The 27,212-nt window shown below is 42.4% G+C and overlaps 1 protein-coding gene and 7 non-coding genes across 9 annotated transcripts; 7 read left to right on the forward strand and 1 right to left on the reverse strand.

Moving 5' to 3' along the window:
* Nucleotides 1–5,022: 5,022 nt before the first annotated feature.
* Nucleotides 5,023–18,660, reverse strand: mfsd14ba (major facilitator superfamily domain containing 14Ba). 2 transcript variants are annotated; one of them, XM_030768724.1, is made up of 12 exons: nucleotides 18,577–18,660; nucleotides 17,077–17,178; nucleotides 16,105–16,167; nucleotides 15,699–15,826; nucleotides 15,116–15,230; nucleotides 13,236–13,454; nucleotides 12,009–12,122; nucleotides 10,985–11,056; nucleotides 10,494–10,606; nucleotides 9,624–9,721; nucleotides 7,536–7,690; nucleotides 5,023–5,246 (listed from the first exon to the last, which is right to left on the reverse strand). In XM_030768724.1, the coding sequence occupies exons 1-12, from the start codon at nucleotides 18,652–18,654 to the stop codon at nucleotides 5,028–5,030; spliced, it is 1,476 nt and encodes a 491-aa protein (XP_030624584.1). In that variant the 5' UTR covers nucleotides 18,655–18,660; the 3' UTR covers nucleotides 5,023–5,027. The 2 variants fall into 2 exon arrangements, with proteins under 2 accessions (XP_030624584.1, XP_030624583.1); XM_030768723.1 differs by having other exon boundaries at nucleotides 18,574–18,660.
* Nucleotides 18,661–20,842: 2,182 nt separating this feature from the next.
* trnaa-ugc (transfer RNA alanine (anticodon UGC)) lies at nucleotides 20,843–20,914 on the forward strand. Its single transcript has one exon. It is a non-coding gene; the product is annotated as a tRNA-Ala (tRNA).
* Nucleotides 20,915–21,583: 669 nt separating this feature from the next.
* trnaa-cgc (transfer RNA alanine (anticodon CGC)) lies at nucleotides 21,584–21,655 on the forward strand. The gene has a single exon. It is a non-coding gene; the product is annotated as a tRNA-Ala (tRNA).
* A 785-nt stretch (nucleotides 21,656–22,440) lies between these two features.
* On the forward strand, nucleotides 22,441–22,512 carry trnaa-ugc (transfer RNA alanine (anticodon UGC)). The gene has a single exon. It is a non-coding gene; the product is annotated as a tRNA-Ala (tRNA).
* Nucleotides 22,513–23,257: 745 nt separating this feature from the next.
* On the forward strand, nucleotides 23,258–23,329 carry trnaa-ugc (transfer RNA alanine (anticodon UGC)). Its single transcript has one exon. It is a non-coding gene; the product is annotated as a tRNA-Ala (tRNA).
* Nucleotides 23,330–24,067: 738 nt separating this feature from the next.
* Nucleotides 24,068–24,139, forward strand: trnaa-cgc (transfer RNA alanine (anticodon CGC)). Its single transcript has one exon. It is a non-coding gene; the product is annotated as a tRNA-Ala (tRNA).
* A 1,248-nt stretch (nucleotides 24,140–25,387) lies between these two features.
* On the forward strand, nucleotides 25,388–25,459 carry trnaa-cgc (transfer RNA alanine (anticodon CGC)). Its single transcript has one exon. It is a non-coding gene; the product is annotated as a tRNA-Ala (tRNA).
* A 1,342-nt stretch (nucleotides 25,460–26,801) lies between these two features.
* On the forward strand, nucleotides 26,802–26,873 carry trnaa-ugc (transfer RNA alanine (anticodon UGC)). Its single transcript has one exon. It is a non-coding gene; the product is annotated as a tRNA-Ala (tRNA).
* The last annotated feature ends 339 nt before the right edge of the window (nucleotides 26,874–27,212 follow it).

Genomic DNA, 27,212 nt, shown 5'->3' on the forward strand with positions numbered 1-27,212 from the left:
AACATGGTGATGAGTGCAAGTTGTAGTGAAACATTTTCTATTACCATATAAAATCTTGCTGTGCGATATTCACTTTTTAAAACATTCTCAGCACGCAGAAGGGCATTAGCCTCTATCTACGCTCTCCTGCAATTCAAAACAGTGGAATCAAAGGCAAAAGCTCTATTCTAACTCTTAGCTAATGGGAACAGTGTGCCTTCATATAATCCCTTGCGAGAGTTTGCGTTAAGCTAAAAGGCGTAGCGTGATACCTCATCTGAGAAAGACTTGACCAGTGAAGCTGAAATCAAACGCAGGCGGGAGGCGATATCACCACAGCACAATTTTAGGTACCACAAACAGGTGCGACGCAGGTATACTGATTGCCTCGTCAAAGGAGAAAATGCTAGTTTGGAGTAGAATACGACCACAGAGGGTTTCGCGCATTTAAAGAAACCTCCTTAACAGTTGCTGCAGTAACAAATCGATCTGACCTCTGAAACGGAGACACCCACCAGAGGCTTTGATGCATAAAAATCTGTTCATGCATCGCGCTATAATCCATTCTCCACTCCCCGGAGAAAAAGTATGCAAAAGTACGCCTAATATTCATAAAGAAAAGGGGAAAGAATGAACGCAATGTGTATAGAAGGAAGAATTTTCAGCCTGTGTGTAAACTTACAAAATGCCAAAACAATTCAGATCCATTGAGGATGAGAGTAAATTTCGAAAAAAACAAAACAAAACGGTAACACTGTTGGCAAGATGTTATGAATTACAATTGGAACATTTCGTGCGTCACGTCAGCATATCATAATGGCGAAGAGGGGGTTGTTGAATGCAAGCAGACAAATTTAAACAATAACAAAAAAACAAATGCAGCTCCAGTGACTACATTTCACCAATCAACAAACTGCAACACAGTCCTTAATAGGAATGTGACATTTAATTTCACAATGGAGAAAAATGAGTGCCGTACATTCACTATTAAACATTAGGCTTATTATTTGAACAAAATTTAATTATAGCTATGGTGTTACTGCCCTGACCAAAGTAACTTATTCTAATGGTCACTAGATAGTGAACATGAATACCAATAAGGAAAATAAAACATTTCCTCGCAGTTTGTATAGTGTACGTTAGGGTGAAACAGTAGGCATTCCAATCTCACAGTATTCCACAATTACACTGCCACCTACAGGTGAGTTCGAACCGTTCACTCTTACTAACCGTTCCAGGTAACCAAACCGCATGGAGTGTCATGCGAGGAGTGGCATTTACCAGAAGTGAAAAATGTAAGCATATCTTCAAATGCGAATCAGTACAAAATAAGTAAATAAATGAATAAATAAATAAACAAATCCGTGTATACTAATGAAACAAAGGCTAATCTGCTCAGACTAATTATCTCTAAAGACCATATCACAGGTGTTAGAGGGACTCCGCAAAGTTGCGGCACACTGATGCATCAGGATCTGATGAAACTGTGAGAGTGATCAACAGGTTGTTGGGGTTTTTTTTTCTGAACAGTGATATTTCTGTCCACATTTAGGCTCAGAATATATATCAGTTACTATATCCGTTATGTGAATGTAGGGCTAAGTTTGGAACTGTTGAGACTTTTGACAATATTTGTTTGTGTGTGTGTTTGTTTGAGGCTATATTTTTTTTTGCAGAAACACCATATGGAAAGACAGAATATGTGAACTTTTGCACAATAACGGGTGTTAAATAAAAGTAGAGTTGTGGGCGTTAAAAATAAAACACCCTCTCAAATTGCTTTAAGCATACGTCTGTGTGTGTGTGGTGTGAACGGAACTGAAAGATAGCTCACATCATTCTCAGAGGACAAAAGAATATGGCCACCGAGGCAAAATGTATCACATACAGCCTAGTTTAAGCACCCTTGGTACACCCTCACCACCCCCAACCCCCCAGCGTCAAGCTCAGGCAGCGCCACAGTGCCACCTAGTGGCTAAACAGTAACAACGATAGAAATCAAGGCATGTCAAACCACCATCGTGCCAGGTCGTCTCGCATCCTCTTTATTCATCAGTTTGTTGCTGTTAAGATCACAGACTTATAAAAGACATAACAATTATAAACGTGCGGGCCAGGTATACCCCACGTGTTGTGTTATTTTTGGCTGCAGTAGTCGGCCAGAGCTGTCGGTCATTTACATTTTGCTGCGTCATTCACCAGCTAATAAAAATGAACATGTGTTTCACACCTTTGGGCACATTTTAGTATTTTCTCATAAGGATGAACATGTAGAGAGAGAGAGAAAAAAAACCAAGTAGTCCAAAGAGACAGAATTTTCTTGAAAAGAAAAAAAAAACTCAAAAAGAGCGTTTGGATGAGTTGAGGATGTTTGTTTTGAAAAAAATATAGCAGATCTTGCGTCATGTAGCGTACTCTTTTAATATTTTTTTTTCAATACATATACAATACTTTACAATCTATTAGAAGTCTTAAAACCATTATATGACCGTCATTAACTATACAGTTCCAAAAAATACTGGTACAAGCTGTGCACATTATAACATATATACACACACAGAAGCTGCTACCCCTTTGTTTTTTCCGAACATCAATTTACATAATCTATACAGATAAAGAGTGAGACTGGGAAAGGTCGAAGGTGACTGGAGATAGTTTTTCGCTTTTTCATACTGATCCACACAGAGCTTCAGGCTGCCATGGTACAAACCAAAAAAAAAAAAAAGAAAAAGAAGGAGGGAAAAAAAAAAAAGAAGAAAAAAACACTTGCCTACATGCCGGTTCAGAGTGGAGGATTTCAAAGCACAGTCACTGGTTTAAATGATACCCAGAGGCTGTTTGAGGTACACCGGAGCTTTAGTTATTGAATACTGTGGCATGCTGCGTAGTGCGCTCTGGCCTCTGTGTTTGGAATGATAGAAGTGGAGATTCGAGGCAAAAAAAAAAAAAGAAAAGGATACAAAAAGGTCTCTAATATTCACACAAGATGTTCAAATCGTTAACGAACATCTCCACGGCGAGCTGATACGTACAGGTCAGAAAAAAAGACATTTAAAAAATGTAGTGTTAAGAGAGAGACAGACAACATCTTTAATCCACAGGAAACAAAAAAACAAAACAAAACGTAATTATTGACCCTAAAAAGAAAAAAGGAAAATAAGCACTAGTACCAAAACCCTACCCTGAGGGGAAGCATCCCTATAAATGGAACACTTCCACAAAATGTCCTCACAGGCAAAAAAAAAACCCCTGTGAGAAATGTATAACAGCGTAGCAGTGAGAGCAAATTTTAAAAAAAAAACAACTTTTAATCGAAACTTTTTTTTTTCTCCCCCCTGCTTTTCAGCTCTCACTTAAAGCCAGGAATCTGCTGTCTCTGGAGAGATAACACAGTACATGGCTTTATAATAAACGTTAAAATAGGCTCACGAGTCCTCTGAAGATGAGGTAGCTGGTGACATAACTGGATATACCGGATCTAATTAATTAGAGCTGTATCAGTAAGAGTTATACACGCATCAACACCTTACTCTCTCATTCTGAATAAATGCGAATCTCCAATAGATTTTGCTTAAAAGTATAAAAAAGTATTCAAATTCAATAAAAACAACAAACAACACAACACAAAAAAGTAAAAAATAAAAACATCTTCTTTTAAGCAAGATCTCAGTATAAAGAGAACAAACGTTCATGAACATAGCACCTGGTTGAACTAGGTCAGATATGAATTACAAATTAGTTCCATGTAATCGCTGTGTATTTCAAATAAAATTAGAGATAAGAAGCCTTTTTTTTTTTTTTTTTTTTTTTTTTTTTTAATTTAACCTACCAAAATTATCCAGGTTACTGCATAGGACCCACATACAACCCTCATATTCATCTCACCAAAACTCCTCTACAAAACACTTCAGAGAGAGATCTTTACTCCTGATTGGCTTAACTTGCCTTCACCTCACAGTAACCACATTAAGCTCAGTAAGTGAATTAGCAGCAATTCTTTATCCTTGTGGCCTCACACTAAGAATACAAATGACACGGATCTGTGCCGGGCTAGAGTGAACGCAAAGGGAGTCAGATTCAGATTCAGATCTGAATTACATCTCCATAGGGCGCCCATGCACTGCCCCCCCCCCCCCTCCCCGTTCCCCCTTCCCCATCCCCCCCCCAAAAAAAGGGAAAAGGAGAAGAAAAAGAAAAAAAAAAGGATCATTGGTCATTCTTCTCTGAACGCATGGCTTTTTAAGGCTTAAAAACGAAGTCCGTACATGTTAACACAGCTTGGTAATACACTGAGTGTAAGAAAATAGAATGGGTGTTGTGTAGCCTAAGAGAGTTTTACCCAGTCCTCACACTCCGTCAATGTATGGCTACCGATAAAAAATATATAGTGCATGTTAGTACGAACAGTCCACAGACACAACACAGCTGTCAGCATGTAACAAAAGCAACGCCACCACCCACCCCTCAACAAATACAGTGCAATCTCATATTTTCCCTAGTTTGTTTCGCGAGGTCTGTGCTCGACAGGACAGCATAACTATGGTAGTGTGCAAAACTTCTTTTTTTTTGTTTGTTTGTTTGTTTGGTTTTTGTTCCTCGCGAGCTGAACCAAAACACATTTCCTCGCTTACTTTCAGCAGCGCTTCACACACACACACCAAAAGAAAACAAACATACAAACAAACAAAAAAAAAAAACATTCCTTTCAGCTTGTATGAACCTCGCAAAACATTTCAAGCGACTGGTATTCAGTAAGAGTAACAGGTATATTTTACATGTCAAAAAAACCTTATCAAATAAATATCGTGACTGAAAAGGGAGGTTGGAAACACAGTACCTTAACGAAGGGGAAATTTTCAGAAGGTATCGCACACCCTCCCCTCCACAAAACCATGAATCCCTCCTCTCATACAATCTATCAGGGCTGGGGTCAAGGGACGTAGTGACCTTATTTATTTATTTTCTGAAGCCCTCTCCATCGCTCTATTGAAAAATAAGGTGTGTTTTTTTTTCCTGAGAGCTAGAGGGGTCTGCCAGGTTAACAACAGTCACACAGTACTGTCCTGCAGCAGGGGCTCAAAGTCCTCGTCGCTCCCCGGGAGAGGGGCGTTGATCTGGGCCGCCGCCTGGCCGCTCCCGCTCGCCTTGCGCGGCTGGCACGCCTTGGCCTCTGGCGTGGGGTCTTCGGGGATGAAAAGGGCGACCAGGAACGCCACCATCGCAGTGCAGGCCCCCAGGACGAACGGAGGGCCAGGGATGACCGCAGCCTGCAGGACAGAAGAGGGAAAAAAGAAAGGAAAGAAAAGAAAAAAAAAGAAGAAACACAAGGCGTTGGGTTTCAGGGAAATCTAAGGGAGCCCGCTGTGACGGATCAGTAATACAGAGCAAATAACAAAGCGACAGAAAGAACATGAAGAGAAGAAAAGAAAAACTGGCGGGAAATGTGGACGTGTCGGAGATGTTCCTTTTGTGAACGACATGTACGAGGGAGGAATAGCTCATCTTTTCTCCTCTGAATGCAGGTTTAATGATCTCACTTCACTGTCAGGCCCAAGAAAAATCGGCCATTTAATTTGCCTCGGTCTGTATCTGACTCCACGTTTAATTCTGCAGTGTAAAGACCCCTTTTACAGTTTCCAGTAATTTGAACAGACACAAGAGACTCGACAAGAGACAAAAAAAAAAAACGAAGTCGGTAAACGTGAAAGCAAAAAAAAAAAAAAAAAAGAAATCTATGAATGTGACAACATTCAACAGTTTAATAGTAGATCTGAGAACTCAAAAGCTTCAAGAGTTCTTGGATGGGCCCACAATACACAGAGACAGCGTAAGGACGCGGAGGTTCCTGCTGTAGTTTTGTCGTGGGATGTGCGGTGGAAAGCCAGAGCTCACTCTTCATCATCTTGTGTCTTTTTCACTTTTTTCTATATCTGTTTTTTTCTCTTGGTTCCTGAAGCGGTTCTTCTAGTTTTCGAAAGTAGTGAAGCTTCGCGCGTTCTTTTTTGTTTTGCTCGCTTGAGAATTTCCTTCGGGACGAATAAAGTTCTATCTTATCTCATCTCATCTCATCTTATCTTATCTTATCTATCCAAGCACTGATACTATAATTTATGCCATGTGACGGCATGGCACGTATTGAAAGTTATAAAAAAAAAAGGGGGGGAGAGGGGGATGTATCCCGGAAGACTTGCCATTTCAAAATGTTTATTTCAATATCAGTTTGATCATTAACAGAAACGTCTTTTTGAAAGTAAGCCGTCACAGTGTTAGCTGGTGCCGTCTCAGCGGGCTTTGGTTTTTTTTTTTTGTTTGTTTTTTTTTGGTCTCTTTTTAAACTAACGACGCTATAAGATCTACGGGCAGGCTGTTGACAAATCCGATCCTGGAGGGGGTAAAGTCATACTGGGTTTTTTGCCTTCACTTCTTAATTAGAGACTCGTTTGTGCCCGGGGAACAGGTGTTCGCCCACCCAGCCAATCAGATACCGCCGTGGTTGGCTAATGTGATATTGGCCCTGCAGTAGGGGATCTGAGCACATGGGAGCTTTGGCATGAAACACTTACACCCAGTGGCCAGTTTGTTAAATACGCCCATCTGGTACTTGGTCAGGCCCTCCTCTGGCTCCAAAACATACTGAATGCTTTAACGCATGTATTCTGCAAAGCACCTGTACCAGACCAGTGACGATGTTCAGATGTTTAGATACGCTGTTTTGTCAAAATGGTTCGCGGTCGATATCGAGGGAGCTGACGTGGGCCAGAAAAAAAAAAAAAAAAAAAAACGTTCCCAGCACCGTTTAACCGCCACCGCCGGACAGAACATCGAGTCCGGCCAAAATGCGCCCGTGGGAGTCACGTGGCTCGGAAATCATGTGCCCGCTACAGCCGCCAGATTTTCTCGTTTTCGGCTGAAAGGAGTGTAACACAGCGCGGTCATCTGTGGCTAGAGCCTGCCCATGACGAGAACCAAAAGGCCGCGCATTCTTATCCGACAAGCCATGGGTGTATCGCACTGCCATTGGCCTGTATGTTAGCATGCGCGATTCTCGACATTCTGTCTCATTAACAAGAGCTGCTGCTGACTGGATTTGTGTTGATCCATTCTCTGTTAAGCCTGAACAATATCATACATACAAAACCCAAGGACAGAAAACATTTCTAAGACGCTACAACCAGTGTTTTTGGTAAAAAAACAAAAAAAAAACAATCACACCACGTTCCTATTCCCTACTTTTGTTTATTCAAACATACAACAGTAAACCGGGTCGCTCAGAGTCTGTCTACCTGCTTGATATAGCAAGCCAGGACCACGTGATCCACTATCCGTCGGAGTGATCCGTTTCCACGAATACGGGGGTGTCTGACCGATAAACTGGCCACTAGGTACAAACTAACGTCCAAACTGCAGATGTACGTGTGGCGGAGGCACAGAGCAGAGGTCATCTGTTACGTTTATTTGAGCGAAATATTCTTCTTTATATTATTTAATAATACGCCAGAAGGAGCGCGGCCTGTGAAGAGTGAGGCTAACGGTATGGTGTGGGGTCAGTGCCGTACCTCTGTCGGGCCCTGGAGAGGGATCGCGTAGTCCGCCTGCATTGGGGTAATCCCACTCAACTTCACGTTGAAGAGGAAGAAGATGAAGCCGTACAGCGCTGGGCCCAGGCCGTTACACAGCCCCCGGATACCTGTGATCATCCCCTGGACCAATCCTGAACACAGACCAATCGTAATGTAACAGCCAGAAAACAGACCAATCATAATTTAACAGGCAGAAAACCAGACCTATCACAACACAGGCCGTAAACAGACCAATCATAACAAAGGCAAAGAACAAACCAATCATAACACAGGCAGAAAACTAACCAGTAATACCACAGGTATTGTCCACAACTGCAGATCCCTGAGTCTGTAAAGGCATGAGTCAAACCTCAGATCTGAACCAGACCTGGGCTGCACATGACTTGGCTGCATTTGAATGACGAGCCCAGTCGCAATACTCTTCAGTAGTACTCTTCAGAGCCCCCTTTCCTCGCGACCTTGGTCTCTGGGTTACTGAATTTATCTCAATGCCCCCTTTCCTCGCGACCTTGGTCTCTGGGTTACTCAATTTATCTCAATGCCCCCTTTCCTCGCGACCTTGGTCTCTGGGTTACTGAATTTATCTCAATGCCCCCTTTCCTCGCGACCTTGGTCTCTGGGTTACTGAATTTATCTCAATGCCCCCTTTCCTCGTGACCTTGGTCTCTGGGTTACTCAATTTATCTCAATGCCCCCTTTCCTCGTGACCTTGGTCTCTGGGTTACTCAATTTATCTCAATGCCCCCTTTCCTCGCAACCTTGGTCTCGGGGTTACTCAATTTATCTCAATGCCCCCTTTCCTCGCGACCTTGGTCTCTGGGTTACTGAATTTATCTCAATGCCCCCTTTCCTCACGACCTTGGTCTCTGGGTTACTGAATTTATCTCAATGCCCCCTTTCCTCGCGACCTTGGTCTCTGGGTTACTGAATTTATCTCATTGCCCCCTTTCCTCGCGACCTTGGTCTCTGGGTTACTGAATTTATCTCAATGTCCCCTTTCCTCGCGACCTTGGTCTCTGGGTTACTCACTTTATCTCAACGCCCCCTTTCCTCGCGACCTTGGTCTCTGGGTTACTGAATTTATCTTAATGCCCCATTTCCTTGTGACCTTGGTCTCTGGGCTACTGAATTTATTTCAATGCCCCATTTCCTCGTGACCCTGGTCTCTGGGTTACTGAATTTATCTTAATGCCCCCTTTCCTCGCGACCTTGGTCTCTGGGTTACTGAATTTATCTTAATGCCCCCTTTCCTCGCGACCTTGGTCTCTGGGCTACTGAATTTATTTCAATGCCCCATTTCCTCGTGACCCTGGTCTCTGGGTTACTGAATTTATCTTAATGCCCCCTTTCCTCGCGACCTTGGTCTCTGGGTTACTGAATTTATCTCAATGCCCCATTTCCTCGTGACCCTGGTCTCTGGGTTACTGAATTTATCTTAATGCCCCCTTTCCTCGCGACCTTGGTCTCTGGGTTACTGAATTTATCCCAATGCCCCCTTTCCTCGTGACCTTGGTCTCTGAGTTACTGAATTTAAACCACCATTTAAACCAGGTCAAAACCACCATGAAGACTCTGTATGGCATTCATGTGATGTTTGTTTGCTGATGATTCAAGATGCTCAGTCCTGTTAAGAGTTTTAGCGACTTTATCAGAAAAGGACACAAGGAAGCAGAGTCATGTAAGAGTACTGGGACAGGTCTCCAGTCATTCAAACACCTTAAGTCAGATCCAAACACACAAACAGAGCAGAGCGAGCAAGTGAGAGACAGAGAAACAGAGACAGAGAGAGAGAGAGAGAGAGAGAGAGAGAGACACACAGAGAGAGAGAGAGAGAGAAACAGAGAGAGAGATAGAGAGATAGATAGAGAGAGAGACACAGAGAGAGAGAGAGAGATAGAGACAGAGAGAAACAGAGAGAGAGAGACAGATTGAGAGGTAGAAGTGCAGAAAGTGTCTGAGTGTCTAAAGTGCAGAGACAGAGAGAGAGAGAGAGAGAGAGGGAATGAGGGAATGAGAGAGAGAGAGAGAGAGAGAGAGAGAGAGAGAGAAACTTGTCTGTCGTACCTTGTTTGTCCGGGTCAGCACTGCGGGAGACCAGAGCGCTCACCGCGGGGAAGGTGATGCTGGACATTGCGGCCACGGCACCTGCAGCCCACATCATCCTACACAGCAAATGCACCAGTCAATTCAGTTTAACCTGAGCAATTACATTTAACTGCACTGTTCAGTGTGAATCGCATTAGGACTCTTTGCACTGTTAATGTAAATCAACACTCACAAGAGTAAACGCAGCTACAAAAGCACTCATAAAAAAACGAACCCTCTCACAAGTAGTTAAAACACTGTACATTCTTAAAAGGCTTGAAATTACTCTAAAGTTAACACTGCACAACTCCAAGATGTTTTACACTTGGAAATAATCATGTGAACTAGGTGAACATACAGCAAACACGGGAAGCAGCTCCGTTACAAACAGAGCATGTGTAGACAGATTGTCTAATACCCTGTGATCACGTATGGTCTTTATCTATTATCACACTGTGGCTTAATCTACAGATTATACCTTAGTGTAAAACACACACACACGCGCACAGACACACACACACATACATACACGCACACGCATGCACACGCACACACACACACATACACATACACACATGCACACACGCAGACACACACACACGCACATACACGCATGCACACGCACACACACACACACACACATACACGCATGCACACGCGCACACACACAGAGCATTAACCTACACATCCTTTTAGTATGGAACACAATACATTGAGCCTCATAGCAGTCTGGAACTGTGATTTAAAAAAAAAAAAAAAAAAAGATTTGGTTTATGCAGAGAGTTGCATGTGGACTCTACTTTGATTGATCAGGTGCTTTAGCGTTTGGACCAGCATGAGTCAACTCACCATGGTTCTGATCCGAATCCATACCAGGCCAGCTGCAGTATCTGGAATCCCAGGCCCAGGAGAACAGTGTTCTTGTTCCCAATGGTTCTCATTAAAAGAGTAAGAAACAGAGTCTGCCCGGAGGCAAAAAGACAAAAGAGAGAGAGAGAGAGGGAAAAAAAACAAGTTTTAACATTTCCAAGACCTGTTTTACAACTAAAAGCTTCTACACAGAGAATATATAATGTATTTATACCAGGAACACACCATCTAGCTTATTCTCTTCTTTTCTACAATGACTGAATCCAACTGAAAATTACTGCAAAAATGGCCTTCAATTACTGCAAAAATTACATTATGTTAAAAAGTCAACCCTTAAGTGGTATTATTTTCTGCAGAGAGTTACTGCTGGGGTTGAACAGAACATAAGCCCTGCAACAGAAGGAGGGAAATGACCTGAGGAGACACGAATTTAAAACGGTGATGAACAGCGAAGCGATTCAATGACACACCTGAGCCACGATGGACAGGATCCCAACCACCCCGATGAACACCGCAATGGTAGTGGGGGAGAAGTTAATGACCTTAGAGAGAGAGAGAGAAAGACAGAGGGAGACAGAGAGAGAGAGAGAGAGAGAGAGAGCAAAAAAAGAAAGAGAGCTGCCTCACAACTGTTTGCTGCTCAAGGTCAAAGATCACACATTAGCAGAGCCGTATGCGATCGAGGTTCGTTGCCATACTAAACATGAAGCCCAACGCGTAAATCTGAGAGCACGCTAAATGAGTAGAGTCAGAAATCCACTGTGGTGTATGATGATAAATTACAAACATCTTTAGTGAGAAAACCCTATACCAATTACACACGTCTTACAGACATTATGAAACAATGCAAGGTCAAGAGTACTGTTCACGACTACTGTTAATGGAACAGAAACTAAATCAGCCCGGTCTCATACCTGCAACATGTCAAAACGCTGACTCTGATTGGCTATGTCGGATGGTTTCGTTATGAATATTCCTGTGTTCTGACATGGGGAGCGACATTAGTGAATCTCTTTTGGGTTGGGATGGTGAAAGAGTATTAAAGCGAATATCTACACACGGATCCGGAATCTTACATAATACTACCAACACTGCGCTGGTAACACCCATCTGTCTGTAACCGCTTATAAGTGGGGTGGGGGGGGGGGTGTTCATTCTCCATAAATGTGAGTGCCTGTCCTCTGTCCTGCCCTCTCTGCATTTAACAGATTTAGAGAAGTATGATTCCTGGACAAAGTCTGCATCTCCTGTCACCGTGGTTCAGACCTAAACGTAACCCCACCGTGATATGGTCATCATTCAGAACGCCTCGGTTTGAATTTTAGGCCAAATAATTCAGCCAACTTCCCTGAGCTTCCACGGGACCACCAGAATTAAGGGGTACGTTTATGATTCCGCGTCATGCTAAAATCTCGAGACGCATGCAGGAGGGAGACCGCTCAGGCCGCGGCGGGAAAGCCACCCCCCCCCCCCCCCCCCCCCCCCCTCGCTTACCTGGCGGAGATAGAGGAAGAAGCTGGAGTACTGTCCTGCCTCGGGGAGATAGGACAGGAACACCGTTATGCAGATGAGCAGCACTGTCGTGTCCTTGCCCACTTTCCTCAGGGACTGCAAATCAACAAACAGGCAGGAGAGGAATGAAAAAAAAAAAAAAAAAACCCCAAAAAAACGAAGGAGTCTTTCATTGCGCCTGGAGACAGATGAGCTCCACCCTACCGTTTGCCCCCCCGGTGACCTCCCGCCACCCTGACGCTAGCCTTTTAATTAGAGTGTCATAGAGACAGTCCACTGATCTGGCTTCTCCTGGGTAGCATTGCAGCACGTCTGGCTGTGAGGGGAACAGAACCCCTCCATTCGCATGAATGTTTTATACGCGCGCGCTCAGATTAGACGCATTAACAACACGCCGGCAGAAATATACGCGCACACATCGAGACTGATCATCAGAAACTATGGGGTTGTAGCTGATACGAAACCAGAGGAAAAGTGCAGATTCAATTTTAAGACATTCTAAGACTGTCGCTGCTTACATTATTAAATATCTACTGAATTGAATTTATTTACCGTCATTTTAAACAATTTGTTTTACGCTTACTCACTGCAGGTAAATTTGACTCGGGGACAAATCGTATTTTTTTTTCTGCTATGAGTTTGTTTTCCGCCTCTAACCATCAACATTTTTACTGACTTAAACTTATGACTCAGTCAGTTTGTATTTAGTCTTTTCTATGTCCAAAGCACGCTGGGCACAGCTCCGCAAAACCGAAGACTTCTGAAGGTCTGTTAGACCGCTGAGCTCAGCGTATACAGTAGCATTTAATAGTGCACAATCATGAAAGGTACAGGCTGATCCCAGACCAGTACTCTTACTCTGAGAAATTGGATACATTCAACACCCCCCCCCCCTCCCCTTCAACCGGTTTCTGCATCCAATTCAGAGCACAGCAGAACTATAACAATGAGACCGCAAACTATTCAATCTGATTGCATTGTTATTGCCAAAGAAAATGTACACTGGCTTCCAATTCATCCCCAAGACCGAGACAAACTATATCTCCTGCGGCGTAGTCCTCCTTCCTTAATGAGAACTCTTAAAGGGAATTACTTATAGTATTGATTCCGAGACCAGTGCAGATCCTTGCCTGTTTGTATAAACGCGTCTGTTACACGAGTAACGAGTCAACGCGAGGCAAAACCACAGCGGCGACGGCACAGACTCACGGCAAAGGGGTCGGCCTGCTCCCAGGAGATGGGCGTTCCCCACGTGTTCAGCCTCATTCTGTCGGGCAGAGACTCGGGCACCGCCAGCATGATGAAACAGATATCGCCCAGGGCGATCAGGGTGGCCAGCAGCACCACCAGGTTGTCCCCGTAGTTCTCCGAAAGGTACGCCCCGATCGCCGGGCTTGTCACCAGACTCGCCGCAAAGGTGGCAGACACCTGGAGCAACGAGAAAACACACCACACACACATGCTCCGTTACACTCTGGCACACTGCAGAGATACGTGTGTGTGTGTGTGTGTGTGTGCGCGTGTGTGTGTGAGTGAGTGAAACAGACAGACAGATAGACAGACAGATAGATAGACAGTTAGATAGACAGATAGATAAGACAGATAGATAGACAAACAGACAGATAGATAGATAGATAGATAGATAGATAGACAGACAGATAGATAGGCAGATAGATAGATAGGCAGGCAGATAGATAGATAGATAGATAGATAGATAGATAGATAGATAGATAGATAGATAGATAGATAGATAGATAGATAGATAGATAGACAGACAGACAGATAGATAGGCAGATAGATAGATAGGCAGGCAGATAGATAGATAGATAGATAGATAGATAGATAGATAGATAGATAGATAGATAGATAGATAGATAGATATACAGACAGACAGACAGATAGACAGATAGATAGGTAGAGATCCTGGCGTATTTCAGGGCCTGCCAGCACGGTGGGTTAAGGACAAAGAGAAACAGGGGTGTTATGTTACAACACCTCTGGCACAAATATGGGACTAAGCTCCTTGATCAAGGGCGTAGCAGCAGCAGCCAGAGGAAGGCTATCAGTGCGTTAGACCCAGTGGTCGCATTAACCGAATATCTGAGGGCCTTCCGTCAGTTTGACAGATTAGAACACTGAGGGCGGTCTACCGTAACTTTAAGTAATTCACACCCCTGTCCAGTTGGTTGGCGAGCGTGCATATTAATTCGCTGTTGTCTAGTCTTGCCTTTGATCTCACGTGCACGAGCTCGTTATCGCTACACATTCGTCGTAAAATGTCACGAAGGTGGAGTGTCCGAAGTGTCTTTAAAAAGCCCAATAATTGTGATGGCATTGATAAAGAAGGTGAAAAAGGGAGGGACTGAGGGACTGACGCGGTGGAGGATGAAGGACGAGCAAGTCATACCGGTAACGATTATCAGCAGGCGGCAGCTAATGTTACCTCTTATTGATTTGTTCATATTTTCATTATAATTGTCTAATTTTGTATAATTGCACTGTTCATGCTTGCCTGACTAGACACAACGGCTGCAGTGGTTTTCGGGGGGCTCCGCTGTCACTGCGGATAAAAAAAATCGTTCATCTGCTTCCTGTGGCGTTGACGTGAAAAGTGACCGCGCGGTCGGCGTCTCTGTTCATCTTTTATCTCCATGCCCTTATAAATGCATCATCTATAAGCTTGTTCTGCATGTTAATCGTTAAAAAATTGAAAATGAATGAGTGAACATTAAATGCTATTAATATAAATGTCTTATTATCATTAACAAAAATTAAAATGATGGGTAATAACAGATTACGATGGACTTTTTACAACCTGTCCATCGACATGATGGACAACGAAAAAGTCTAATGCAACCTCTGGTTAGACCCAATATCCCTTCAGTAATACATCAGCATTCATGGTCCTATTAAACCTGGGCTTTGTACCAGTAACACCCCCCTCCCCTCCCTCCTCCTCTCTCCCCAAGTTCCTGCTATGCCCCCGCGCCAGATCACTAGCATTCTACACCACTAAAAACCCTTTATCTCGGCCGTGCGTTCTTTAGTGACGACGAACTGGGAAGAGAGGAACATAATAAAACGCTTACCAGTCCGTACGCTGTGCTGCGTTCGTGCTCCTCTGTGACGTCTGCTATGTAGGCAAAGATGACAGAGAACGTGACAGAGAAAGCCCCTGACACAGAGATCATAGCAAAGTACCACCTGTTTTAAGAAAGCAAAGAGGAAAAAAAATCAGGATTCGTCATTTCTGTGTGAATTCAGATGTGAATACATTCAGTGTTCTCAGGACAAGCTGTGACCTGTACAAACAAAAACGTTGGATCAACTTTTAACCAGAGCACTCATTTCAAGGATTTGGTTTTCTTTGAGTGATCTTAGCTCAAAAGATAGGCCCTGGGGTTGAGTTTACGCAGACTAAAAAGTTACATTTACCGATAAAACTGCATGATAAGTTGCCTTATAATTTGAACTTGACGGTGCTTTTTCACTCATCTCTCTCATAAAACATCTCACTATTCCTCTCCATACACACTGAAATATGTGATTAACCCAAAATAAGATCTTAAAAAAAAAACAAAAACAAAAAGCTAGAAAAGAAAGAGAATCACTTTATAACACCAAGTTAACTTGCACACAGAGGCTTAGACTCGCTAAAGTAGGACATCTTACCAAGGACTGAGTCGCATGAGGGGAATAGGAGCGCACGTGAAGAATACAGTGACCAGGAGAAAGGATCTCCTGCCCCAGACGTCTGACAGAGCGCCGATTAACGGGGCGCTCATGAACGACAAAAGACCCTGTACCCAAAGACACACAGAGAGGAGTTTGTGAATACGCATTCAGCACAAATCGATTAAACCGCATTAGTCATAAGTCAAACGAGGTTTAAAAAAAAAAAAAAAAAAACATCGCTAAAATGACTCATCTCATCTCAATTCAATTACAATGTGACCGTAACTCAGAAAAAAATAAAAAGCAAAACAAGTAGACAAAGACAGATTTTTTAAATTTGTAATACATAATACAGCACACGAAGGGACAGAAAATGAAAGATATCCATAGGACAGAGGTTTACCTTGACTCCCTGAACGAGACCGTTCATTAGGAATGTATGCTGTGGGAATGTTTCATGTAAAACCTAACAAAACGGACAAGAAAAAATAGAGAGAAAACATACATACACTTATACCATATACTTTCTCTTTAAGACCCTTATAGTCAACAATCCCTTAAAAACAATCCAAAAACTTCAATGATAATAACGTCAAAAGAGACCCACACACACACACACACACACATACACACACACACACATACATACACAGATTAACAACAGTGTCCATTTTTGCCCACATATACTGATCGTTTTACTGAGGTAGAAAGTGCTGTTTTTAAGCACGGAGCTCAGAGGAGCTCAGACCATCTGCCATACTCGGCACTGCCATGTTTTTCTCACTCAGGAGACTGGATATCTAAAAACTGATACCTCTAATTTTATTTATGGATGTCGCGCAGTCAGGGCAGTTCAGATGAGACAGAGTCTCTTAAATATGCAGGAAAACGAAACGAGGGAACCAGGGAGAAAACAAGTCAACAAGTTAGTTATTTATTTTTAATAGTTTTTATGTAAAGCTCACGCGTCAGTGGTCAGTGTTTTGAATATAAATCCTGAAACCCCTCACAGTCATTAACGTGACCCAAAGTGATACGTCATGGACACTCCGACGACTTCCTTGTAAACATCGCGTGTATGCTTTTCTTTGCACAGGCACATCGTATCACATACTGCACTTTAAAGCAATAAGACTCTACTGCTGCAGGTGTGTGCTACTATCTTATTTTCATATTTTAAGGAAATGACAAAACAGATAAACATAGGAGCTCAATCTTGCTGGAAAACATAACACAGTGCAGGATCAGGATCAGTATTTGCTTTGATAATAAAAGTGAAACTGGATGCTTCTAAGTCTTAGATGATGTACAGAGGCAAATACATGTTAAAAACAGATGGAAACAGACACAGTTTGACAGTCTAGACAAAACTCACAGTCAGCATTGGGGTCGTGAGAAGTCCCCAGGCAAAAAACTCCAAGAAGATGACAACCACAGCATGAGTGACACTTGGCTTGCCTATGCCCTCATGTGCCTGCTACAAAAAAAAAGATAATCAACATCACATCAGTTCTGTTCAGGGTTATGACAGACGATTTATGCATGATTTATTGGAATATTTCATCTTTATTTGATAGCTTTCAGTTAACAATTACGTGTAGCTTGTTAGTCATTCGAGTGTAGGAATCCACGCAAGTGATGTCACATGCTCTTGTTGGAACAGGCGAAGAAACAACTGTTTGTGAGTAATTAGAATGGGCTACTTTTAACCGGTTGTCTGACTGTGATGGCTCTACTTTTGATTCCAATTTTCTCTTTTTTTTCTTTTATTATCAGGCGATAACCATTTTATTAAGAAACAGACCTAGGGGAACCATAATTCAGTGGTCCAAAAGAGTATTTTGTAGTATTTTGATATTTTGTGATGACATGTAGGCCTATCAGTACATAGTCAACACCAGAGACCTCTACTACTGACAAGAGGCCGCACTGACTGTTAAACGCATAATTTACCTAAGGCTCCATTACCTGTCCTTGAGAATGGCTTTAGGCTTACTCTCTCCACAATAAATGTCCTTGCCTCAAATGAACCACCGTCAGCTAATTGATAATCTGAGTAAACATTATCAAAAGTTCTGCGGCACATCAGTATAAATTGGGTTTAAAAACAAGATTATAATGTAGCCCAACGCCAGCAGTGATGTAATGCAAATACCACATTGATTCAGAGAGGGAATACATGCAGCCGAGTTCAAATGAGGGCTGGCTTAAGATTATTTAATTTATTATTTCTAGAACGTTTATTTTTCTGGATAAACACGCATTAAAAATTAAAAAAAAAAATCTCGACGCGGACGATGTGATATCGAATACGCAGTCGCTTCATAAATAAATGCACGATGCTAGCGAGCGACTTTCCATGTGAACTGAATGCACTCAGATTAGTCGGGGGAACATCTGAGAGTTATGTAAGACTGCTGTCAACCATAGCTTGCTAACGTCAGCTTACATTCATTCAGCTAGTTAGAGCCCCCACACACATAGCAAGTTGAATAATTAGATACGCAGGCTCATTCAAAACACAAAGCTAGAGATGTCTGACACTCCGTCGCCTAATTTGATCGTCTGAAAAAAAATTATTACCTTACAAAAAGGTTTTACTGTACTACACATTTACAATCTTATTATTAAAGGCTATAACGTTCGCATACACCAACACGTTCGCTTGTCTTTCCCACTAGATCTTTCCGGGAAAAGTTGCAAAATGGTGGTGAATTGCTGGCAGCTGAAACGTAAGCAAGACACAACAGGGACATCACTGTCTATCTTGTCCAGGTACCGGGGTCCATTTTAATTCCTAAAACAAACGTTACGGAGAAACGACATCACATTTCTAGCTCATATGGCTACAGTCAAATACGTTTTCGCTTACCACGCTCTCATCCTTCATTATTATTTTCTTGACCAACACGATGTGATTGGTCGTTTTCTGCTCTTTCTCCCCCTGAGCCATTTCATTACATCTTGTGTGAGTTACATAAAAACCTTGCTGGGTGCATATCTTCGATATATCTGCTCCTTCCAGGTTGCCTCCGGGTTTAGCCTCGATCCACTGGTAAGCACCGCAAGTTTGATCTCGATTCGATTTAGCCCTTGTAAATAAAGGACAGGCTGATATTGAGATGTTGAGGTATCACATAGGTGTCAGGATAACTGAGTACTTTCGATTCCACTAAGCTGTGTTCGTTGAAAGGAAACAGCGCACCCCTGTGACTAGAATTTAAACGACGTTGTGTACTATCTGATCCTAGAACAGTCACGTGTAGTTAAAGGGACTGCGAGAGGAGGAGGCAAGATATTTTAAGTTGATCTGGATTCAGCGCGTAAGTGCACACCGAGACCGGTATGGCGTCATATTTTGTCACCTTGTCAGACTGCCACCACTGTCACGTTTGTTACGCTTGAGTCTGTAGGCTACTAAAAATGTCACACTCATTGGTAAAATTGCTCACTGGGCGTAGATTGAAAGCAGTTCAAAGTATTTTTTTTCTTGCATAATTAGCAATAGTGTTGTTGTTTTATAAGCAACGAATTTAACAAAAGAAAATCACGCACGGATTTGGGAATTGGGTGTTTGACCCTAATTACTCAATTACATTAAGATGTGAAGTTAACCCCAGTTAATCCCTGATTTCAATGAGAAAGACCAACGTTTGGTCACAGGCATGGAAAGCATGAGATTAAGGTCAAAGACTGCTTCTGTTGACAGTTATACACTCTGTCCCTGCTTTTGTTATAGCTCAAGGGAAACTGTCCTCCAATCGGAAACACGAGATTTCCGTGGAGTGACAGTTGACAGTCCAATCTGCATGCAGGTTAATTGCAAAATAAAAGAAATACCATCATTAATTCAGTTAATAAGGTGTTAGGCCATTTTCAGCCACAGGAATAGCCTTAATATTCCTTGCCATTGATTCTTCAGTTCTCTGCAGAAACTGCTCAGGAGGGATGCAACACAAAAAAAAACTTTCCATAAAAAAAATCCAAAATTTAGAACAAGTCTGTGAGAGATAATAAACAAATTGTACACATGTGAAGTTTTCTTTAAATCTTCAGGCTATCTTGTCTTGAAGCCTGATTTGTTGCTGTACCTGTCAATCATATGAATCACCATGTTTTTTCAAGACAAACAACATTGGATATGGATATATCTGAAAGTATTGCAATGATATCCAAAATTTTTCCTGAGGATGTCATGATAAGAAAGCATCAGTTTTACAAACTAAATAACAGTGGATGCTAACCCTGTCCATGTCTTAATTCAGATAAGGTACGGGTCCTGGTGCACGAGTTAATGCTTGACTGTTTGACTAACAAGGTATGTTTCAGTGGTTTCTTCTCTAGCTGACAATGTAGAAACATTTGTGTCTGCCAGCTTGTCATAATATCTGTCAATCTAATCAGCATTTATTTTCAGCTAAAAAGGTCAAGTCTCACAGACACTGGAGAAAGTCGAAACATGACAAAGAGAATGAGGAAGAAGAGTTGTCTTGAAACCTGAAGTCTTATAAACTGATGGTGTTGGTTACACTGGCCTTTTGGCAAGCTGCAGAGTGAAGATGCTTTGGTGTATACCCATGCCGTCTTTAACAATTAAAATTGAACTTCAGATATCCCAGGACTTGTGTATGCATGTTGGTTCCTTTCACAACCCAGAAGATTCCAGGTCTCTCATGTTGCTGTAGTGAGAGTCAAACCTTTGTTTTACACATCAGAAGAAATTCCGCCAATTTAAAGCTTGCCCGGTCTGAACTGTGGATGTGGATCAGTGGGAGAGTGCATGTTTTACATGTGTGAGGCCTGGGGTCTGCTCCCCAGTATCTCCTCTCACTTTAATTTGATTCAGAATGAGTTATCAAACCCATTCCAATAAGGGCATGATGTTTTAGTATATGTTACCTTTTGGTTTTTGGTTATGCCTTTATTTAGAACTAAAAAAAAAGGTCAAGGAGCTCCAGTTATCCTTGGGTGTCCGCATGCATGTCACACATTCCATTAATGATGCAGGAGATTCCACACCTGTCATGTCATTGAATGGCGATTACCTATTGTACCCTTGAGAGGATCCTTGATTAGTGAACTCTCCAACAAATAAAAAATGCCTGTGCATTCTCTCTTCACTGGACATTTTATCTGCTTGTGGGGATGTAGCTCAGTGGTAGAGCACATGCTTTGCATGTATGAGGTCCTGGGTTCAATCCCCAGCATCTCCATTTGATTTAGTGTGGTTCCAGAGTGCATCATTGGTATTGTCTACCTGTGGTGTATTGACTGCATATTGGAATGAACTAGGTTCACAGTTCATTTGAAAAAATTTGTTACCCTAGATCAGTGATTCTCAACTGCAGTCCTGAGGGCCCCCTGTCCTCCATGTCCTCCATGTCCTAGTGATTATTATTGTGTTACCATTTTAGATGTTGTGTGCTGCCACCAAAGTGCATCTCTTCAAACCATTTTCACGTGTCGGTGATGGGGGCGCTGCCGTTCTGTTAAAGATGCAGACACAGAGTATGGACGTGACATGGGTGTTTTATGCTGTAGAGGGAAAAAAAACAGTCCACGTGCCTGTGAGTAAAAAGGCCAGTTTCCAAAGTTTGTTATTGTCTGCTCTGTTGACTTTATAGATGCTGCAAGCCTCCATGCTGCAAGCCTCCAAACCACCTACTGGGCATAACCTGGAAGTGAAATGTGGTTTCATTTGGGAGGGGTGGAGACACAACCTCAACATTCTGGCTGTGTCTCACTTATCAGATTCAGGTTGCAAGAACTTTGATGCCTGACTTAGATAACTGAGGACTGATTGAAAATACAGACCACTAGCTCTCCAAAATTTCAGATTGTATGTGCTGCGGATTTTATGCTCCCTGGAATACTGACACTGTGGGGATGTAGCTCAGTGGTAGAGCGCATGCTTCGCATGTATGAGGTCCTGGGTTCAATCCCCAGCATCTCCATTCTGTTTAACATGTTTAACAGTGTAACAAGTGACTCCGGTCTAATATAAGTGTTGAAGAAATATTCAGTGCCCTCTTTAATCAAACTTCACTCGTTCTAAGTAGTCAAACTGTGTTCGCTTCCCGTGAAACTGTATTATACTGAACTAAGTGGAAATTTGCATGAAATTCCTATACTTGGAATTCATGTGTGACCTTACCCCAAACCTGCTGATGATACTTAGATGTCATTCACTAGGAGTGGTGGTGCACCCAGGCACCAGCAGCAATGGTAGGAGCATCCAATAACATGCATGTCTTTAGCTGTGGGAGGAAACCCATGCAGGGGAAGACATGCAACATGTAAAGTCCATGCAGAGAGGACCCATAACCAGGGATCCAACTCAGAAACCGTTTTTTACTAAGTAACAACGCCAACTGCCCCACCATGATGCCTGAGTTTTTGCTAAACTGCTTTAGCAACCTAGTCATCAGTGAGTCATTTCAATTCAAAAAGATGCAGAAGGTATGGGTCACTGCTGATGCTTACAGGTGTGTTTGTTTATGAATTCATTCCAATTTCTGCCAGGTGCCTTGCTAATGTAGGCATGGTGGCCAAGTGGTGGTGTTTCAGGTTGCACTGTCCTTTGGGCCAGTTTCACATCTGTCAACTAAAGACCTTCTGGTATAGGTTGCTTTCATTCATTCATCTTCTAAGCTGCTTATCCCATTGCTCATTGGGCTGTCAAGTATTGGATTGTCAGGGGCTGGACTGTCAGGTGGTCTATAATATTACAATTACATGAGGGGATGTAGCTCAGTGGTAGAGCGCATGCTTTGCATGTATGAGGTCCTGGGTTCAATCCCCAGCATCTCCATTAATTTCAATAAGTGCTATGATGCCCATGATGTGTTCTGAGTCGTTATCAATGCCTTTACAACTCAGTCGTCACTGACCAAGTGTTCAGATGCTTATGCACCACTGAGTACTTATAAGTCATTTCACATTCAATTTTTTTCCAACTCTTAAATGTTTTTGTTTTCCAGTTCTAATTCAAATTCCAATTCTTCAATTGAATTTGAACTGGTGAATTCATTCACAAGATACCTGGGATTTTGCCAAACTGCAATACCCTATATTCATCAGTGAGTCTTTTAAAGAAAAAAAAACGCAGACCTGTTTAGGTGCAGGTACCTCCAGACTCTGGACTCCACAGAACCAGTCTGAGTTTTAGTGTTTCACAGAGATCAGTCTTTGTATCATTTCATGGCTTTGAAACTGGTGAATTCATTCACAAATTGACCCCCAACCCTGATGGATAACCTGGAAGTGAGATGTGGTTTAACTGGAAGGGATGGAGACACAACCTCAACATTCTGGCTGTGTCTTGCTTATCATAGTCATGTTGCAAGAACTTTGATGCCTGACTATTTGTTGCACTGCTGTACCCACTGCTGATCAGTATTTCAAGAACAGTTTCATTCCTGCAAACTAGGGACCTCTTAGTATGTGTTGGCACCTTTATTTAAAAGTAAAAGGGTCCAAATAAACTGTAGATTGGAAGTAAAGTTTCAGATTGTCTGTACTGTGGATTTTGTGTTCCCTTGAGCACTGGAATCTGTGGGGATGTAGCTCAGTGGTAGAGCGCATGCTTTGCATGTATGAGGTCCTGGGTTCAATCCCCAGCATCTCCATTTGAAGTGTGCACCATTGGTGTTGTCTACCTGCTTATTGGAATGAACTAGGTTCACAGTTCATTTGAAAAATTTGTTACCCTAGATCAGTGATTCTCAACTGCAGTCCTGAGGGCCCCCTGTCCTCCATGTCTTTGGTTTAAGTCTTCATTATCACAGTTAATTGAGCTAATCAAGGGCTTGACGATTAATTGATCAGTGGAATCAGGAGTGTCAGTCCCTCATAATGAAAAGTTAAAATAAAGACGTGCAGGACATGGGGGCCCACAGGACTGGAGTTGCCCTAGATGCAAAACAGGCAAAGTGAACTGTTAATGACTGGGGGAAACTGAAAAGCCCTGTGGTAACTAACTTAAGGATCCAGCTGATTTACAGGGATCCCAAATCACCACCCTCTGATTTAAGATAACACTAAGACACCCAGTTTCAATCATTCTTGTAATTATATTGTTGTTGTTACTCCGTTTGGATTTATGTAGTGATTATTATTGTGTTACCATTTTAGATGTTGTGTGCTGCCACCAAAATGCGTCTCTTCAAACCATTTTCACGTGTCGGTGATGGGGGCGCTGCCGTTCCGTTAAAGACGCAGACACAGAGTATGGACGTGACATGGGTGTTTTATGCTGTAGAGGAAAAAAAACAGTCCACGTGCCTGTGAGTAAAAAGTTCAACATTTCCAAAGTTTGTTATTGTCTGCTCTGTTGACTTTATAGATGCTGCAAGCCTCAAAGCAGTGGGGATGTAGCTCAGTGGTAGAGCGCATGCTTCGCATGTATGAGGTCCTGGGTTCAATCCCCAGCATCTCCACTCACTGTAACTCATCAGTGGTGCTTTTTACCTGATTTAATCAAGCGCATGTTCATCACACTTGTCAGGTGTGTTTGGAGCAAGGATAGATAGAAGATATGCAGAGCAGGGGTCCCCCAGGGGCAGGATTGAGAACCACTGTCTTACGCAGTGGGAGAAATCCCATGCAGAGAGACCACTCTACAGAGGACTTTGCCAAGCCACAATACCCTATGTTCATCAATGAGTCTTTAAAAAAAAAAATAGCAGGCCAGTTTAGGTGCAGGTCACTCCAGACTCTGGAGTCCACAGAACCAGTCTGAGTCTTTAGATCATTTCATGGTTTTGATAAACACAGATGCTGATCGCCTCAAACCTCACCCACACATGTGGTACTGAGTGTTTTTTGGCAGTATAGTTCTCTGTCAGACATATACTGAATCTCAGACCTTCAGATGACCAAATGCCACTTGACATTGTAGTTATAGTAAGGTTCACCAGTGATGTCAGTGTTTGAATCTGTAATGAATGGAGGAGAGCAGGTCTGCTTATACTGTATTAAAGTGTCTGAATGATCTCCATTTTATGCTCCCTTTATTGTCAATATATGCGAGTCTTAATATAAATGCACGGGTTGAAGTTGGCACAAGTGCAATTTCGTTGTGCTTGCACAATGACAGTAAAGTTCTTGAATCTTGAATCAAAAGGAAATCTTTTTTTAAGCTCTTAAATGTTTTTTTCCAGTTCCATAACTGGGAGGGGCGGAGACACATCCTTTGGGCGTCTCCATGGGTTTCACACAATTCACACAATGAGGCAGAAGATTGATGCTCACCTTTCATGTCATTGAAGGGAGAAGGCATTTTGTTGGGGAATGAGGGAGATTCCATCCCCCTTGTTAGCAAAATGATCAAAATGCATCCCCCTTGTGTTAACCTGCCATCCCCCTATATACTCTATAGAGTAATGTCAGTGACTATTGGGCTAGCCCCCTGGAAGTGAAATGTGGTTTAATTTGGGAGGGGTGGAGACACAACCTCAACATCCTGGCTGTGTCTCACTTATCAGATTCAGGTTGCAAGAACTTTGATGCCTGGCTTAGATAATTGAGGACTGACTGGAAATACAATTTACAATTTAGCATTTAGCAGACGCTTTTAGCCAAAGCGACTTACAATCAGTGCATCAGCCAGATACAAACCACAAGCTCGCCAAAATTTCGTATTTTCTATGCTGCGGATTTTATGCTCACTTGAATACTGACACTGTGGGGATGTAGCTCAGTGGTAGAGCGCATGCTTCGCATGTATGAGGTCCTGGGTTCAATCCCCAGCATCTCCATTTAGTATGGCTTGCAGTCTGTAAAACTACTTTTTAAGTCTTTCCCTGTAGTGCACATAACTATCAGTGTCTTATGTCAGTCTTTCTCAATCCTGCTCCTGGGGGACCCCTGCTCTACCTACCTGGTTGAACTCATCAGTGGCACTTTTGATTGGCTGAGCACACCTGATTTAATCAAGAGCATGTTAATCACACTACTGAGGTGTTCAGAGCAAGGATAGATAGAAAATATGCAGAGCAGTGGTCCAGTTTAGGCACAGGTCACTCCAGACTCTGGAGTCAACAGAACCAGTTTTAGTGTTTCACAGAGATCAGTCTTTGTATCATTTCATGGCTTTGATAAATATAGATGCTGATTGCCTCAAACCTCACCCACACATCTGGTACTGGGTGTTTCTTGGCAGTATAGTTCTCTGTCAGCTATACACTGAATATCCGACCTTCAGATGACCAAATGCCACTTGACGCCCTAAAAGCAGCATTGCACTTATTGTAAGGTTCACCAGTGATGTCAATGTTTGAATCTGTAATGATTGGAGGAGAGCAGGTCTGCTTATACTGTATTAAAGTGTCTGAATGATGTCTGAATGATGTCCATGGCAACATAAGCCTGTATTTTACAATGCCATTATTTCTACCCTTAATAAATTGTATTTCATACTTTACATTGTTTATATTTTGTACTTATTGCTTAGATTCTTAGATTCTACTTTTTATCACTAATATTAATGTTTCTTGTTTTACTGCTGATGTTTTATATTTATATTTTTTATATTTCTTACCCTTTTTTTGTAAATATGTGTGAATCGTAATGCACCGATTGAGGCTGGCACAGTTGCAATTTGATTGGGTTTGCACAATGACAGTAAAGTTCTTGAATCTTGAATCTAAAAGAAATTTTTTCAAACTCTTAAATGTTTTTCCTGTTCCATAATCGGGAGGGGCGGAGACACATCCTCAACCTCCTGGCTGTGCCGTGCTTGTCAGACACATGTTACAAGAACTTTGATGCCTGACTATTTGCTGCACTGATGAACCCTTTGCTGATCAGTATTTCAAGAACAGTTTCACTCCCGCAAACTAAAGACCTCTTGGTATGTGTTGGTACCTTCATTTACAAGTAAAAGGATCAAAGAACTCCAGTTATCTTTGGGTTTCTGCATGGGTTTCACACAGTTCATTAATGATGTACAAGACGCACACCTGTCATGTTATTGAAGGGAGATTACAGTTTCCCTTTTACTCTATGGAGGTTCATTATTTCATGAATGAACTTTGAGAAAAATCCAAATGTACTGCCTGTGCATTGTCTCCCGACTGGACATTATTTCTTTCCATCTGTGGGGATGTAGCTCAGTGGTAGAGCACATGCTTTGCATGTATGAGGCCCTGGGTTCAATCCCCAGCATCTCCATTCACTATGGCTTGCAGTCTGTAAAGCTACTTCTTAAGTCTTTCCCAATAGTGCATATAACTATCAGTGTCTTATGTCAGTCTTTCTCAATCCTGCTCCTGGGAGACCCCTCTTCTGCCTACCTGGCTGAACTCAGAACCAGTCTGAGTTTTACTGTTTCACAGAGATCAGTCTTTGTATCATTTCATGGCTTTGATAAACACAGATGCTGATCGCCTCAAACCTCACCCACACATGTGGTACTGAGTGTTTTTGGCAGTATAGTTCTCTGTCAGTCATATACTGAATCTCAGACCTTTGGGTGACCAGATGCCACTTGACACTGTAAAAACAGCATTG

This window comes from Chanos chanos, chromosome 3 (assembly GCF_902362185.1).
Source record: "Chanos chanos chromosome 3, fChaCha1.1, whole genome shotgun sequence".
In the NCBI taxonomy this organism is placed as follows: Eukaryota; Metazoa; Chordata; class Actinopteri; order Gonorynchiformes; family Chanidae; genus Chanos; species Chanos chanos.

Excerpts from the sequence above, each read along its gene's own strand:
- mfsd14ba (XM_030768723.1), bottom strand. The coding sequence starts at position 18,654 with ATGGCTCAGGGGGAGAAAGAGCAGAAAACGACCAATCACATCGTGTTG. Across the intron at positions 17,179-18,573 it reads TAATGAAGGATGAGAGCGTG|CAGGCACATGAGGGCATAGG; the intron begins GTAAGCGAAAAC and ends TTTTTTTTGTAG. Across the intron at positions 15,231-15,698 it reads CTCATGCGACTCAGTCCTTG|GTGGTACTTTGCTATGATCT; the intron begins GTAAGATGTCCT and ends TTCTTAAAACAG.